A 15186-nucleotide genomic window follows, 5' to 3' on the forward strand; every position below is an offset into this window, starting at 1 on the left:
TCAATCACCCATACCTTCAAATCCAAATCAGTGTGCCCTAGTTCCTGAAAATACTTGACAAAGGGGAGCAGCAGCTTCGTGTGGCATTTATGTATTCACAGATTATAGGCCACAGCAGCCTAATAGCTTTCCAATGGAATAAAAAGTGCACAGCAAGACAAGCTATAAAAATGCTGGCACATTTTGTGCAAAAGTGACTGTTTCTAAGCAGGAGGTATAGATGGGCAGACTGGGTGCCCAAATAGTCTTTATCTGCTCTCATGTTCTCTTTCATGTGACTACGTTTAAAACAAATATGTATCAAAATAGGATGCTCTAGTCTAACCAACTGAAATAGGTAAGCCTGGGTTTATCCAATCTATCACTAATTTGCATGATCCAATAAAAGCAACCAGAGGATTTTCAGTATAGCTTGGAGTCATTTGTAAATAATGAGGGCAATTTTCATAGCTTGTATCTGCGGGGCTACAACTGATTTTCAAAGGGGGGAAACACCCTGGAAATCTGGCAGCATGCTGGTGCCGCAGGGATTCCTTATCCTGAGTACTTTGCAGCATACTTTAGGGGGCCTGCCCTAACTCCACCCGCAGCGCTGTCTCTTTTCTCCCACAGGTAAAAGTATATGCATTGTGGAATCAATTTTCAAAGGGGCCTTTTCTTCAGGTAAACACTTGTTTGCCCATGGAAATATCTTTGAAAATTTCCCCTGACCTCAGTATTTGTTGTCATGTTGGCTAGTGGGGCTTTATGGAAACACCAAACGTGGTGGTGGTGGTGATGAGGTGTTTTCATCCGATGATATCGAAATATTGCAATGACTATTCAGAGTTCATTTAAATCCTATTTAGCTGTTTTGGATAACTTCTCTCAAACACATGTAACCCCCTTTTTCTCGGGGTCACCTTCAGAGGCTGCAGAAGGGGTTATTTGCACTCCTGCAGCTTTGGGAACAGCCAAGGTCCTCCAGGAATTGCCAGTGGGGACCAGAGCAGTCTCTGGGAGGCCCAAGGGAAGACTTACCAAAATTACGAAGTCCAATGTTTACACCGATTGTGGGACCCAAATAAGAAAAAATTATTGTAAATCCAAATGTAAACCACTTCTTCGCAGGAAACAAAATTTTCAGTGAAGTCACAGAATACTATCCAAAATTCAAACAAGATCAGCAGAAACCTCCCTTCTTCAAATAGCTTTCCTTGATGAGGAAATGACACAAAATCCAAGTTAGCCCCAAGGCCTTCGGGTAACATAGGTCAAAAACGTCTTTCCTGGAGCTTCCCCTGCAAGGACAGTCCCCTTTGACTTTCGGGATTCTCCTCCTTTTAGGGTTCAAAGCTTAAGCAGGAGCCCTTTCTCTCCCCAAACCACCTCCTCTCAAGATGCCTGGAAAAGCATCTTAAACAGCCTTTCCTCAATAATCCCCCCCCCCCCTTTTAGAGGGCCTGAATCTCCTATTATTACTACCTTATCTACACCGTTACGCCACCCTTCTCCAGCACCAAATTCTATCTCCCTATAATCACTCTCCCCTAACAGAGGGTTCAGTGCAAAGTACACAAGCTCTGTGTCCTTTAAATGACCTCTAAGAGAGCAGGATCCCTCTCCTCAATGGACCAGGAAGCTGGAACCTTCCAGAAATTTCTTGCACACTACTTAGTGACCTTAGTCAGGGTTGCACACGCACCTGCCGTAACAGAACATTTCTACAAACCATATGAAGCATAACCTTCTTTACCTACAAAATTGTCCTTCAGTAAGTGGCTTTGGATGAAAATGAGTTTCCATCTATGGTTTACTACATTGAAAATATATACATTTTTAATTAAAATAACATGACTGTGTTATTTATTTATTTAATTCCCATTTATCCTTGCTTCTCAAAGCATGTACTATAACAGGTTTTTAGTTGAAAGGAAGCATAGGTTTGTTTGTACAATAACTTATTTTGAATCTCTTCCAGGGATCAAGCATTGGATTTCTACATTGACCACCATGCAAAGCCTTTTCTTCAGTAAGCACTGACTTCTGGGATATCTTGTTTTTGTAAGACTAAAAACCTACCCTGTTTTGAGTATGTGGTTTTTGTTTTTTGTTTGTTTTTTTTAACTCTTTCTGACAGTAAGTTGTATGACAATGTATGTTGCAGCCGAGAAACAGCATTAGCATAAAAAGCAATATATTACAGCATTGAATAGCGTATCATAGACCTTGGTAGTAAAAAATATATTTCAATAAATATGAGCCCTTTTAATGAGATGCAGAATGAAATGCAAATAGAATGTGTTTTCCTAGTAGCTAGTACCTTTGACAGAGCACGTCAACTCCTCGGTAGGAGGTATTTCAAAAACTTGTGTGTACCAGCCAGCCACGGAAGGCGTTTGCCTCCAAAATGTAACTATAATAAATCTGGCTGCTAGTATCATTTGAGAGATGAGCTTCCTCATTTTAGCAGAAGTTGGGAGCAGACATGGCTTAGTGGAGAAGGGTCAACATGGTTTTAGTAAGGGGAAGTCTTTCCTTGCCAGTCTTTTAGGTGAGCCAGATGATGATAGTGTATTTGGATTTCCAGAAGGCATTTAACAAAATCTCCATGAGAGACTCCTCAGGAAATTACAAAGCCATAGGATAGGAAGCAGCATTCTGTTATGGATTCGTAACTGATTAAAAGGCCAGAAACAGCGGGTAATTTTCCAAATGGAGAAAAACCATTAATGGGGTATCAAAGGGATCAGGACTGGGACCTGTGCTGTTTAAAGTATTCATAAATGATCTGGAAAAGGGAATGACAAATGAGGTGATCAAATTTGCAGAAGGACCTTGTGAAACTAGGAGACTGGGCAACTGAATGGCAGATGAAATTTAATGTGAAAAAGTTCAAAGTGTTGCACATCCCAGCTATAGATACGCAATGCTGAATTCTGTATTGGGAGATACTATGCAGGAAAAGGACCTTGGAGTCCTTGTAGACAATATGTTGAAATCCTCTCCTTAGTGTGTGGCAGCAGTCAAAAAAACACATAGAATGTTAGGGACAATCTAAAAAGGAATGGAGAGTAAAATGGAAAATATCTATCATTGCCTCAAGCCATGGTGCAACCACACCCTGAATATTGCATACAGTTAAGGTCGCCCTATCTCAAGAAAGGCCTAGTGGAACTAGAAAAGGTGCAGAGAAGGGAAACAAAAATAATAAAGGGGTGGAACATCTCTCCTATGATGAAAGGCTATGCAGGCTAGGGCAACTCAGTTTAGAAAAGAGATTGCTGAAACGGGGACATGATAGAAGTTTGTAAAATTATGGGTGGAATAGATAAAGACAAGTTTTTTAACCTTTCAAAAAATACTAAAACAAGGGGACACTCCATGAAACTAACAACCAGTAGATTCAAAACAGATCATAGAAAGTACATTTTTTCACTCAGCGCACGATCAAGCTGTGGGATTTGTTACCAGTGGATGTGGTCAAGGTGACGAGCATAGTGGGGTTTAAAAGAGGGTTGGACGCATTCCTGGAGGAAAAGTCCATCATGCATTGTTAGCCCGGTAGACTAAAGAAAGCTATCGCTATCCCCGAGCATGAGTAACAGGAATTGGATCTATGTTATGGGATCTGCCAGGTACTTGTGCCTTAGAGTAGCCACTGTTGGAGACCTCGATGGAGGTTGGTCTGACCCAGCATGACAATTCTTAGGTTCTTATGACTCTCTCTAAAGTTGCAGTACTTGGAAACACCAGTAAAACATAAGGGATGAAGTTTCATATTTTCTGGAGGGTTTTTATTTGCCTTGCATGAAACTGCTCTATCTAGTGTTGTTGTCTAGTGATTACTCTAAACAGATAACTAGTTTGGCAGTGTTTAACAGGTTAGTATTAATTATTTTATTTATATACTAGCTTCATAGATTTACCTAGTTTGCATTCTCTCACTTGTTATATCCCATTGAATCAAATGTCTGGGTTTCCCTCCTCATCTCATTTTCCTTTTTTTTTCTGTTTGTCGCCTAGCTTCACGTCTTCTTCATCTCTGGACCCATTATTTCTTACTCTGTCATCCTTCCATCTTCCTGTCTTTTGCCGGATCACTGCCTTGCATCTCCTCATCCTAGACCTTTCTCAAACTCTCCTCCACCTCACCTGTGGAAACTGAGACTACAGTTGACCTAGGGGAGATTTATCTCTTAGCAACCACTTATGATAAAGGACTATCAAGACCAGTGTCATGTCTGCCACTGTGACATCACCACATCGTAACCCTTCCCCAGTTGAAAAGTCAAGGAGTTGGATCAGTGCTTTCTCAGTCATACTATTTTTCTTAATTTATTGAAATTTGTGGTTTGAGATTTTTTTTCTAACAAATTTATAGGTCATGCATGACAGAATAAATTTATTTTCAGTTTTTGTATGGCAGTTTTCTATACCAAGAACAATGCATAGAAAAATGCAAAGTAACTAAACAGTACAGCGCAAAATGACCTAAAAATGTTAAACCAAAACAGGGACATTTTTAGCAGTAGGGTAGGCAAGTTTTTAAGAATGATACCTCAAAGACCCTTCTCCAGTGTCCCAGCATGGCCTTTAAGATAAGCAGGCAGATCATTGCTTGAGGTTCCCTCATTCAGAGTGGTGTATCTAGATGAGACCTGTGACTGAGCCTTTTCAGTAGTAGGCCCAGAACTGTGCAATGTGCTTTCAGATGCTGTTAGGAGTTTTATAAGTCCAGTCTCATTCAGAAAAGCAGTAAAGACCCTTTATTATAAGGAAGCTTTTGAAGAAATAGATTGAGGGCTAACAAATAATTGCAGTTCAGGTAGTGAGCTGTTTTTGTCTGATTTGTATGTGTTTATCTTGATTTTTTTTAGATGTTTTACTATGTTATGTATGCTTTTAGTTTTGTTATAATTGTTTTTATATTTTATTATGTATGTTTTTGCAGTCTGCCTTGAATTTGAGCAGAATGTAAATGTTTGAAATAAATAAATCTTACTTGTGGGGGAATTCTGCATCCCTGCACAATGTAGAACTGGCACAGAATATTGCCCACCTACACATACACACACTCACTCATTCACACACTCTTATACGTTTTGGTCTGCATGGGCCAGCAAAAAAGAGAATGGCACAGCTCAAAGTGAACTGCTGGGGATCTAAAACCTTTTACCACCGGCCTCTCCCGCTTCTGCTGATCTGCTTCATGCTTTTGGACAGTGTGTGTCTTGTAGGTCACACATCAAAGCATGCGGATCAGCAGAAGCAGGAGGAAGTAGGAGCCAAATATGTTGATTTATTCTGTTGCCACTTGGGGAAGGGGAAATGAGAGTGAGTCTATTGGATGGGGGATCAAAGATGGAAAAACAGGGAAAAGGTTGCATGTGTGCGCTGGGGATGAATTTCTTGGGATTGAAAGAGTGGTGGAAACAAAATTGTTGGCATTGAGAGAGATTTGAGGGGTGAGAGATTACTAGGAATGGATGAAGTGGGAGGTGGGGTGGTTAAGAGAGAGACTGATGGGGAATTTTTTTTTACAGTACTGCTGGGGAATTTGCTTAAAAAATGAAAAGAAATTCTATGAGATGCTGAGGTATGCCACTTTGTTGAAATAAGGATGTATTATGACTAGGGACCTTCATTTTCAGTTTTTATTTTTTTTCGTATGAATTTCACTGTTTGAACAAAAAAATGAGTGGAAACATTACTTTTCTTCTGTATGTTATATCAGTCATATTTCCAGCATCTTTTTTTTTTTTTTGTTAAAACATTGAAATTAATAAAAAGAACAAAAGGGTTTCCAAAAATAGTATAGCAAGGGCCAAAGTTACCAGTTCAACAAAGCTTGACCCCAAATTATTTTTTATACAATTTGTTATAAATCTATTAAAGCATCAATACATAACATAGGAAAAAATAGCAATTTATAAATCATCCAAATGTATATAAAGCCACTCAAATGCGAATATTCATAGAACCAAAAAGAAAAATAGAACAAAAAGAAAATAGAACAAAAAAATCAAAAGAAATATGACAAAAATAACAGGATGCAAATAAGAAACATATATACATACAAACATGTAGAGACGACACATGGGACAACATATAGAACTACCAAACAGGGAAAAAAAGAAAGGCAAAATTAATGTACCAATCACCACTATTAATGTTAACTATTATTATTACTTTGTTTATGCTTTCTTTTTGGTTCTATGAATATCCTGCATTTGAGTGGCTTTACACACATTTGGATGATTTATAAATTATTTTTCTCTGTTAATAGATTTATAATAAATTGTACAAATAATAATTTAAAGTGTAAAGTTGAAATTCCCAGGCAAAATAACAAAATGAAACTAAAAGTCCATAATTAATGATTTCTAGATCATATATACTTGTGTTACTAATTATATACAAGACCTCTTGTTTCATGTGGCAGTTCAGGGTTAGCAAATTCTGTGGTATGTTTTCTAGATTCTGAGGCAATTCTGCGGTTCATCTGCATATAATTCACTTTTTGTGCACAGAAATATTTTCTTTAAAAAAAAAAAAAGGTTTTTCAACCTTGGAGTGTTTGGATACTTGTATGTTTCTCGTTATGTATCTATTATCCATTTCAGTTCATTCTCCTGTTTTTTTGTTTTTTTTTTATTTTTTATTTATGCTAATTATATTTACAAACAAGCAGCAATATCAACTTGTCATTTCTACAGGTGCAAGCAAACAAAATTACAGACTTTAGAAACATAAGAAATCAATCCCTGTTATAAGGCAACAAAAGAGCCAAGGATAACATAATTATGAGCAAAATTTTGGAAACAAAAAACTAGGAAATATCTGGTACAACACTTTCATTACTGAGACTTGGAATCAGTGGAGGTAATTTGGCATCAAGAAATTTCCTTAACTCACTTGGGTCCAAAAACACATACCTTTGCTGCTGATGTTTCACAACACATTTGCATGGATAATATATTGTACTTTGAGCACCTATAGATCTTAATTCCTGATTCATCTGAAGAAAATTCTTTCTACGAATTTGGGTGCCCCTCGTGATATCAGGAAAAGTCCAAACCTTTTGACCCAGGAAGGTTTTGTCTCTATGTTTTAAGGATAATCTTAATATCTTATCCCTCTCTGAGCTTTTTATAAACTTTACACATAAGGTTCCTCTAAAATCTACCTGCTCTAACATAGACTGTTCTAAGAAAGCAGTAAGATTATTTATATCATTTTGTGCTCTTATATTTTGCTGAGCTACTTCCGATGTTTCATTCTTCCTTTTTCCCAATGCGGTAAAGAAAATTTTTTCTATGGATGGTAGCTCAGCAATATCAAGCATTAGATTTTCCATCATAAATTTTTTATACTGTTCGTATGGTGATATAAGTTTGATGCTAGGGAAATTGAGAACTCTTAAGTTATTATATCTAATTGTATTTTCAATCATCTCAATTTTCTTATCATTTATCAATTCCCCCTGGATCAAACCCGCTTGAACTTTTTCAATTTGCTCACAACGATTTTCAACTCTTACAATCTTTTCTCCATGCAAAGACATTTCTGGTTCAACTTTCATTATCCGATTCTGTATATCAACTACTATATTGTTCAAAGACAATATCACAGATTTTAAATCGGTTAAAGTAGACCAGACATTTTCTAAGGTTATAGGCTGTGATTGGGGTACAATTGAGTTATTAGGTAAATTCACTGTTCCAGGGGAATGTGGTTCAAACCTCTTATCAGAGGCCACTGTTCCCCCCTCATGCCCCGATGGTGTAGATGTTAGGGGGAATTCATCCTTTCCATTAGAATTCCCTCTAATTTTAGGCCTTGCCCCTAATTTCTCCAGGTTTCCTCCGATAGTAGCAGCTTCCTCTAACAACTTAGGTCGATTCTGCCCTACCAAAACTGAAGAGTGAGCAAAGTTCGGTGGCATAGGAGCCTCAGGTTCTCCGGGGCTTAAAGTGATGTTAAAGTCCAAAGGGGTTAGTGCTTGCTCGGCACTTAATCCCATATCTGGGAGCCCTCCCGGAGTCATCGTACCAATTCGTGTGAAAAAAGATCCTATAGTAGGTTGAGGTGGGATAGGAGTAATTGGGGTCGGGGGTTCCCCTCTAACTCTCCCCTTCCTCTTTGAATGCGGCATTAAACAAAAAAATATATCTACGGTCTCTTTTCCACAAAATTTTACAGTTACCTTGGACTCTCACTTGGCAGTCAAACTGTTTCCGGAGTCCTCCGTCGCTTCTCCGTCCTCCGGACTAAGCCGGACAAAGCCGCACGCGCCCCTTAGGCGTGCGCGGCTTTGGCGGCGCGCCGGCGACTAAGGCGCGCCTAAGAGCGCCGATTATATGGGCGCAGGCCCCTCCCGCTGACGTCCGAGGGACCAGGAAACGGAGCTCAGCTGTGCCTCTGGAACCAGGTAATGCCTCCGTTCACAGTACTGCGGAGGAGAAACCACAGTCTTTCTGTGAACGGAGGCATTACCTGGTTCCAGAGGCACAGCTGAGCTCCGTTTCCTGGTCCCTCGGACGTCAGCGGGAGGGGCCTGCGCCCATATAATCGGCGGTACTGCGGAGGAGAAACCGCAGTCTTTCTGTGAACGGAGGCATTACCTGGTTCCAGAGGCACAGCTGAGCTCCGTTTCCTGGTCCCTCGGACGTCAGCGGGAGGGGCCTGCGCCCATATAATCGGCGGTACTGCGGAGGAGAAACCACAGTCTTTCTGTGAACGGAGGCATTACCTGGTTCCAGAGGCACAGCTGAGCTCCGTTTCCTGGTCCCTCGGACGTCAGCGGGAGGGGCCTGCGCCCATATAATCAGCGGTACTGCGGAGGAGAAACCGCAGTCTTTCTGTGAACATTCTCCTGTTTTTACTGTTTATTTCTCCTATGTTACCCCACTGTCTTACTACAGCCTGTCTCTGCTCACCAAAGGTGCCTCTTCTCTCACCTGCCTCATCTCCTTCAGTCTTTTTTTTTCCCTTATTCCTCCCACAGTCATGCCTTTCTCCATCCATCTCTTCCCTTTGTCCCATCCAGTCTCTCATCTTCCCTCATACCACAGTTTTCTCTCTTTACCACATCTCTTCCTCCCTTGCTTCCCCTTCTATCTTGGTTGTATTGTGCAGTACCTACTGTACCCTCCGATTCTGCAGGTATTGCTTTCTATTGCTGGCATTGTATGTTTTTTCATTTGAGAGGACAATTTTCAAAACCTTTTCCATGGTTAAGATACTGAAAACAGCAGTAGAAACAGGCTCTTTGAAACCTGCTTACCCTGTATGTGGGTAAACGTACATATGTAGCTCCACAATATGTGCACTTTTGATGGCTTTCGGTCATGATGGCTGCCTGAGCAGATGCAGGTTGTGGAGCTCCCAGGGCCAATTTGAACTTCTTGCTCACTTACTTATAACCCCCTTTGATTTTTTTTTTTTTAAATTCTTTATTTATATTATTTTCATTTCACATGTACAAGAAAACAAAAGCACTTCAGATCAAATTAAATACATCAATAATTATTGAAAGCAATTACAATTTAAGAAATCCATCTTAAATATTATACATCTGAAATCCCCGAACATCAACTATCATTTGGATAAAAGAGAGGCTGATTTAGGAAACTAAAGTAACATATGGAGATAAATTTAGGAGAACAAACAAGTAAACCATAACCTAATCAATTGGACTATTTTCATATGCCCTTCTAAGTTACTCACTATTTGGTATAACATTTGAAGGAGATGACTCTGCTATAGGTACTGCTGCTGAAACCATAGATTGTTGGGCCTCTATAAATTGTTGAATCTGATCTAACTGAAAAAATACATATGCATGTTCCCCCCTTTGATTTTGATAATTTTTGGTCACTACATTGCTGGTGGAAGTGGGAACGGGCTACCGCTGCATTTCTAATTTGCTGCGAAGTGTATGTCTGTTTAAAGCCACATGCGGAGTGCGGGAAAAACCTAAACCAGTAAAAACTAAAATGGCGGTGGAATCTGCTATGGAAATAATGGCATTTACAATGCTTAAATGCTGGTTACTACAGGATGCTCCATCTTTTGAAAGCTGGTAGAATACTAAGGCAGAATGGATGCATATTGAAAGATTAGATGCAATTTTTGTTCAACGGTTTTTGACTAAGGATTATCCCAGAGCATGGGCCAAATTCTATGCATTATTACCTGTCAATATACAGGATAAATTTTGAGTTTTCGGTTACAGTATTATTGGGGACCATAATCTTGTCAATCTCACTATACACCTTTTGCTAGGGGTGTGCATTCGTTTTGAACGCATATGTAAAACGCAACTTTTTTTTTTTAAACTTAAAAAAGTGATGAGGCGCAACGATCGCGATTTCCAACTTATTCAACATAGCTATGTTGAATACGTCGAACCTAAATAAACACTTAAACCCCCCACCCTCCTGACCCCCCCAAGACTTACCAAAATTCCCTGGTGGTCCAGCGGGGAGTCAGGAAGCCATTCCTGTATTCCTTTGCGAGGAGCACGTGACGCCGACGTCACGTGATTCACCGCGCCTCCGCTCCGGGACCCCCGTTGGACCCAACCGGAACTTTGTGCGCATGGATTTTCAGGAAAAATTATGCACATACTTTTGAAAATGCAGAAGTATGTGCATAAGTGCAAACTTTACTCTGAGAGAGCCTCTGCTCACGATGGGTAAATGTAAGTGCATGCAGGCCTTAAGCTGCATAAATTTCTCTGAGCACAAAACCAGGATGTAGTAGTCCTTCCAGGTGGAGGTGATGTCATTCAACAGATTACTCCTTCTAGAAGCTTCTGCCATGCTCCATTAAGCATGTGTTAGCCATCTGATGTTGTCTAGGGTCCCTAAAGTTCTAGTTTTTCCATGGTGCCTAATGGTCACTTTTTTTCCCCATCTGTCATTGTGAGAAATTTTCATGTCACATGTTTTCATCATAGGGCCACTCGGTTCACCTTCTCATGTTCTCTTTAGGTTCACTAGGTAGGATTTCCTTGATCAAGTTAAGTTTTTGGGGGTTTTTTCGTTGTCTGCTGTGTGTGGTGTTATTGGCTCATCAAGTGATATTGGTCAGATTATTTGTAAAATCGAGTCATTTGATTTTCCTTGTTAATTTTTTGGCCGATGTCCGAGATAGACAAGGGCCTGAAATTTCAAGAAATGACCTTGTGCAGATATATCATGTCTTAGATCCCCGTGACAGAAATGTGCTCTGCCTCAGGGATGACCACGATGTCAAGGAGTGTTCAGTATGCAGGAAGATGACTCCTAGAAGATGTCGTTACTGCCTGAAGTTTATAGAGAAGCAGAGCCCAGCAGCTACAATTGGCTGCTGGTGGTGCTTCATCAATATCAGAAAGCACTGATGTCCCTTGACATCCAGCACCCACAGAGACCAGGGAGATGAAGTATTGTGTAGCTCCTCTTCCCCCCCCCCCCCCCCCCCCCGTTAAATCCAAAGGATTCTGCTTCAACTGTACCAGCATCAAGTGAAGGCTGAGAAGCATCGGCATCAGTCCCTGTTGGTTCATAATGCAGGGAAATTCAGGCTGTGGCCCTAAATCCCCCAAAGTGTTCCCGCAGAGAGGGAAGCTCACCCTCGCATATATCTCAGGAAATACAATAGCTTTCGAGGGCTTGTATTTCATTACAGAGAGGGTGCTGGAGACCTGGAATGCCCTTCCAGAGGAGGTGGTGAAGAAGAAAACCGTTAAATAATTCAAAGGGGCATGGGATAATCACTGTGGATCTCTAAAGGCTAGAGGATGGAAATGAGATAAGCGAGTGTGTGTGTGTGGGGGGGAGGGCACCTTGCTGTTTCCTAGCGTGTAGACAGATGGACTCGGGACCAGTGGGTTATGCTCCCTTACCAGCAGATGGAGCAAGCTGACAGTATATATACTCCTGCAGTGACCTCAGCCTGCCAGTATTCACCATCTCCAGCAGATGGTGGATGTGCATCTCCCTATGGGGATTGCCTCAGATTTGGAAAGAGAATTTCAGAAAGATTTAAAAAAAAAAAAAAAAAAAAAAAAAGCTCCACTCTCCTGCAGTGATTGCAGATGGTCCCTCCCCCAGATGAGAATTCCTGAGGTGATTTCCGTGGTCCCTCAGAGGTATTCCTTGGTCCAGTAGCCGGTTCCTGGTGTGGACTTAGCTGATTGTACAGCTTAAAGGCAGCAGGTGCAGGAAGCCAAGCGCTGCAATGACTGCAGGTGCCCTCTCCCCCGCCGCCGGAGACCGTCTCTGTACTCAGCCAGGTAAGGCTGAGTTCCGGTAAGTTTAAAAAAAAAAAAAAAAAAATTTAGGCAGAGACCGTGTAGAGGAGTTTGCAGGACTTCCTCCAGTCCTATGCTCTGCGCGCTGTTAATAGGTTCGTTCCTGCTTCCGTGGGGTTAGGGGAACTAGGCAGTCTGGTGGATTGAGCAGCCCAGGTGGGCTACGCCCCGCAGTTGGGCTTTTCCTGCGTGTCACATGGTAGGCTGCGGCAGCATTTCCCTGCGCTTCTGTGCGTGTTAGACTGCCCTCTGTCGGAATGACTGTGTGCGCGGTGCATCCGGTTCTGTGTAGGTGGTGTATGCTCAGTTTTGGGCACGTCTCTTTTGCGCACAGTTTTAAGTGTATTGGCGGAGCACCTAGTTTTGGTGCACAGTTTATGCTTGTGTTTTTTACGGCGCTTGCGCTTGGAGGCACCTAATTTTTGTGCACATAAAATTTGTGCCCTTGAAACTTTTCAGCGCGAGCTGGCTGAACGCATATTCTCAGTTGGCTGTGAACTAATGATGCGGGTGAACAAGAAACCTAAGCGCCTTTCTCTTTGTGTTGCCTGTCACATTAGGGCATCTCAGCCTGGAGTGGCCTCTAAACGTGTCAGCGCTGCTTAGAGACTCAAGGTGAATTGTCTTCCTCTGATTTTGCTAAGCCTGGGTCTTCCCAGCCTGTTGACGATCTGGCTAAGGATTTGTCTGGAAGTATGCTGAATCTAGGAGTTTCCTTGACTTGTCCCTCCACAGGAGATGGCAGCTCCATGGGCCACGCTCCAGTTCCTCCTGGGTTTGGCCTGGATCCTTCTGCTTTTTTTCAAGGATTGGAATTCTTCCTCCAGGCACAGTCCTCGGCTTCGAACAATCCTATTGGGTCAGATCCTCAGTCGGTGGTCCCTCCCTCTTCCAGTCCCATATTTAAGCGCCAAAGCATGCCTCGGTTAGCTGCAGGTATCCCATATGGGAACCCGCATGGCACTGATGATGAGGCAGATCCTGACTCCCTGGAAGAAGGGGAAATTCCTCCAGGACTGGAACCGTATTGGACCATGTTGTGATTCTTTCATAGAGATGAACTGCTGGCCCTGATTTCCCAGACCTTGAAGGTGCTTGGGTGTACCTGGAGCAGAATCCGTGGCTGAGCCAAAGCATAATCCCATTTTGGTTTCCTTGCATAAAGCCTCTTGGTTTTTTTCCCTGTTATGGAAGCCGTTCAAGAATTGATTGATCTTGAATGGGACGATACAGAGGCAGATTTTTGTAAAGGTCATTTCTTCAGGTAAAGCAATCTTTTAACCACAGAAATGGCTGAAAATTACCCACTGTAACAGACATTTTTACCATTTAAGGCCTTATTCAAAAGCGACTGGTTCCATTTTTTGGCTAAGGAAAACATCTTTATTGAATAATGCTCTTAGTCTAAAACAATTTACAAAATCCCTCCTACTAACAAATCAGGGTATGGGAAGCTGTGGTGCCCATAATCAGTTGCATTGTTTTAAAAAGAAAACTCAAGAGTGGGAAACACATAAACCCACTTATTACTCTGTATCCATTTTCCATAAACACACAATTATCTTGAGTGTAGCAAGCCGTTCTCAAGTTTCTCACAGGACAAGCAGGATGGTAGTCCTCACAAATGGGTGACATCGAGGATGGAGCCCTGTACGGAAAACTTTTCTGTCAAAGTTTCAACAAGCTTTGACTGACACTGGCACACTGGGTGCACTGAGCATGCCCAGCCTGCAATTATCCCTGTGAGCCACAGGTGTCTCCCTCAGTCTTCTTTTTTCCGCTCTGCAGTCAGCATAGCGGTTGGAGCTCTGTGAGGATTTTTTAACTAATTACCTCATGGAAACACTTAACTTTTCACTTCAAAAAACACTTTTCCCTGCACAGGTCTCCCTCCGCGTACGTTTTTACGACGCTCGGTGAGTACTAATTCTTATTTTTCGGTCGGTTTCTGTCACTATCTTAAGGCTGTTAACTGACTGAAGCCTTCCCTTCCCCCATTTTTCAGTTAGCTTTAAACAGCTTGCGAGTATCTCTGTGACACTCTGCTTGCTTATGCTAGTGGGGTAGGGATTTTTTCCTTAACTTTAGGACCTCTGTAGCTTCAAGTCCTTCGTTCCCTGGTACCCTCACGCAGTCGATACCCTATCGCTACACCGGGACCCTCCTAAACCGCCCTGGGCTTTTATATGTCATCAGCGCCCCTCCCCCCACGGTGCCCTGATGCCTTTATCCATGTTTTTTGCTTTTCAGTGCTACCAGGCTTTTTCCTCCTACGCACTGTTTTTTTCCTTGGGCTTCCTCGGTGCCGTCCCTACCCGGATGCATGCCATTGACGCACACGCTGTTAGTCACTGCCATGCATACTCGGGTCGCCGCCACCGCTGCCCGAGACACTTTTTAACGATCCCAGGGTCACTTCATCGATGCCACCCCCCCTTTTGGGGATGCCATCGATGCCCCATCCTCCCCACCGATGTCCAGCCCTTTTCCATCGGTGGGCATCGGTGCCACATCGATTCGTCGGTGGGCATCGATGCCGGATGGTCCCCATCGGTGGACATCGGTGCCGGATGGCTTGTCCGTCGATGGCATTGGTGCCGGATGGCCGTCCGTCGATGGCATTGGTGCCAGGTCCTTTTGCATCGATGGACACCGATGCCCAGGTGTTTCATCCATGGGCATCTATGTTAGAATGCATCCATCGAGGGCAGTCGATGCCAGGCTGCTCCCATCAGTGAAATTCGATGCCCAGGTGGGTCCCATCGGTGGGTATCCATGCCGGCTCGATTCCGTGGATGGGCGTTGATGCCAATGCCAGCCTTATGGCTGGCATCGATGCCCATGCCGATTCCAGGACTGGCGTTGATGCCGGGATGGAATTCATCGACTGGGAGATCCATGCC

General features: G+C 42.5%; 1 protein-coding gene across 5 annotated transcripts in view; it reads left to right on the forward strand.

Annotated features, from left to right (window-relative positions):
• The window catches only part of NME7 (NME/NM23 family member 7), a 310951-nt gene that overhangs the window by 91649 nt on the left and 204116 nt on the right, over nucleotides 1-15186 (forward strand). For all 5 annotated transcript variants that reach the window (XR_003852753.1, XM_029577812.1, XM_029577811.1 and 2 more), the window contains one exon: nucleotides 1961-2011. Coding sequence is in view for 4 of the 5 variants with exons in the window: in XM_029577812.1 (XP_029433672.1) it covers nucleotides 1961-2011 (51 nt within the window). In the remaining variant the exon portion in view is untranslated. The remainder of the gene's footprint in view (nucleotides 1-1960; nucleotides 2012-15186) is intronic.

Source organism: Rhinatrema bivittatum, chromosome 15 (genome assembly GCF_901001135.1).
Source record: "Rhinatrema bivittatum chromosome 15, aRhiBiv1.1, whole genome shotgun sequence".
NCBI classification, from domain to species: Eukaryota; Metazoa; Chordata; class Amphibia; order Gymnophiona; family Rhinatrematidae; genus Rhinatrema; species Rhinatrema bivittatum.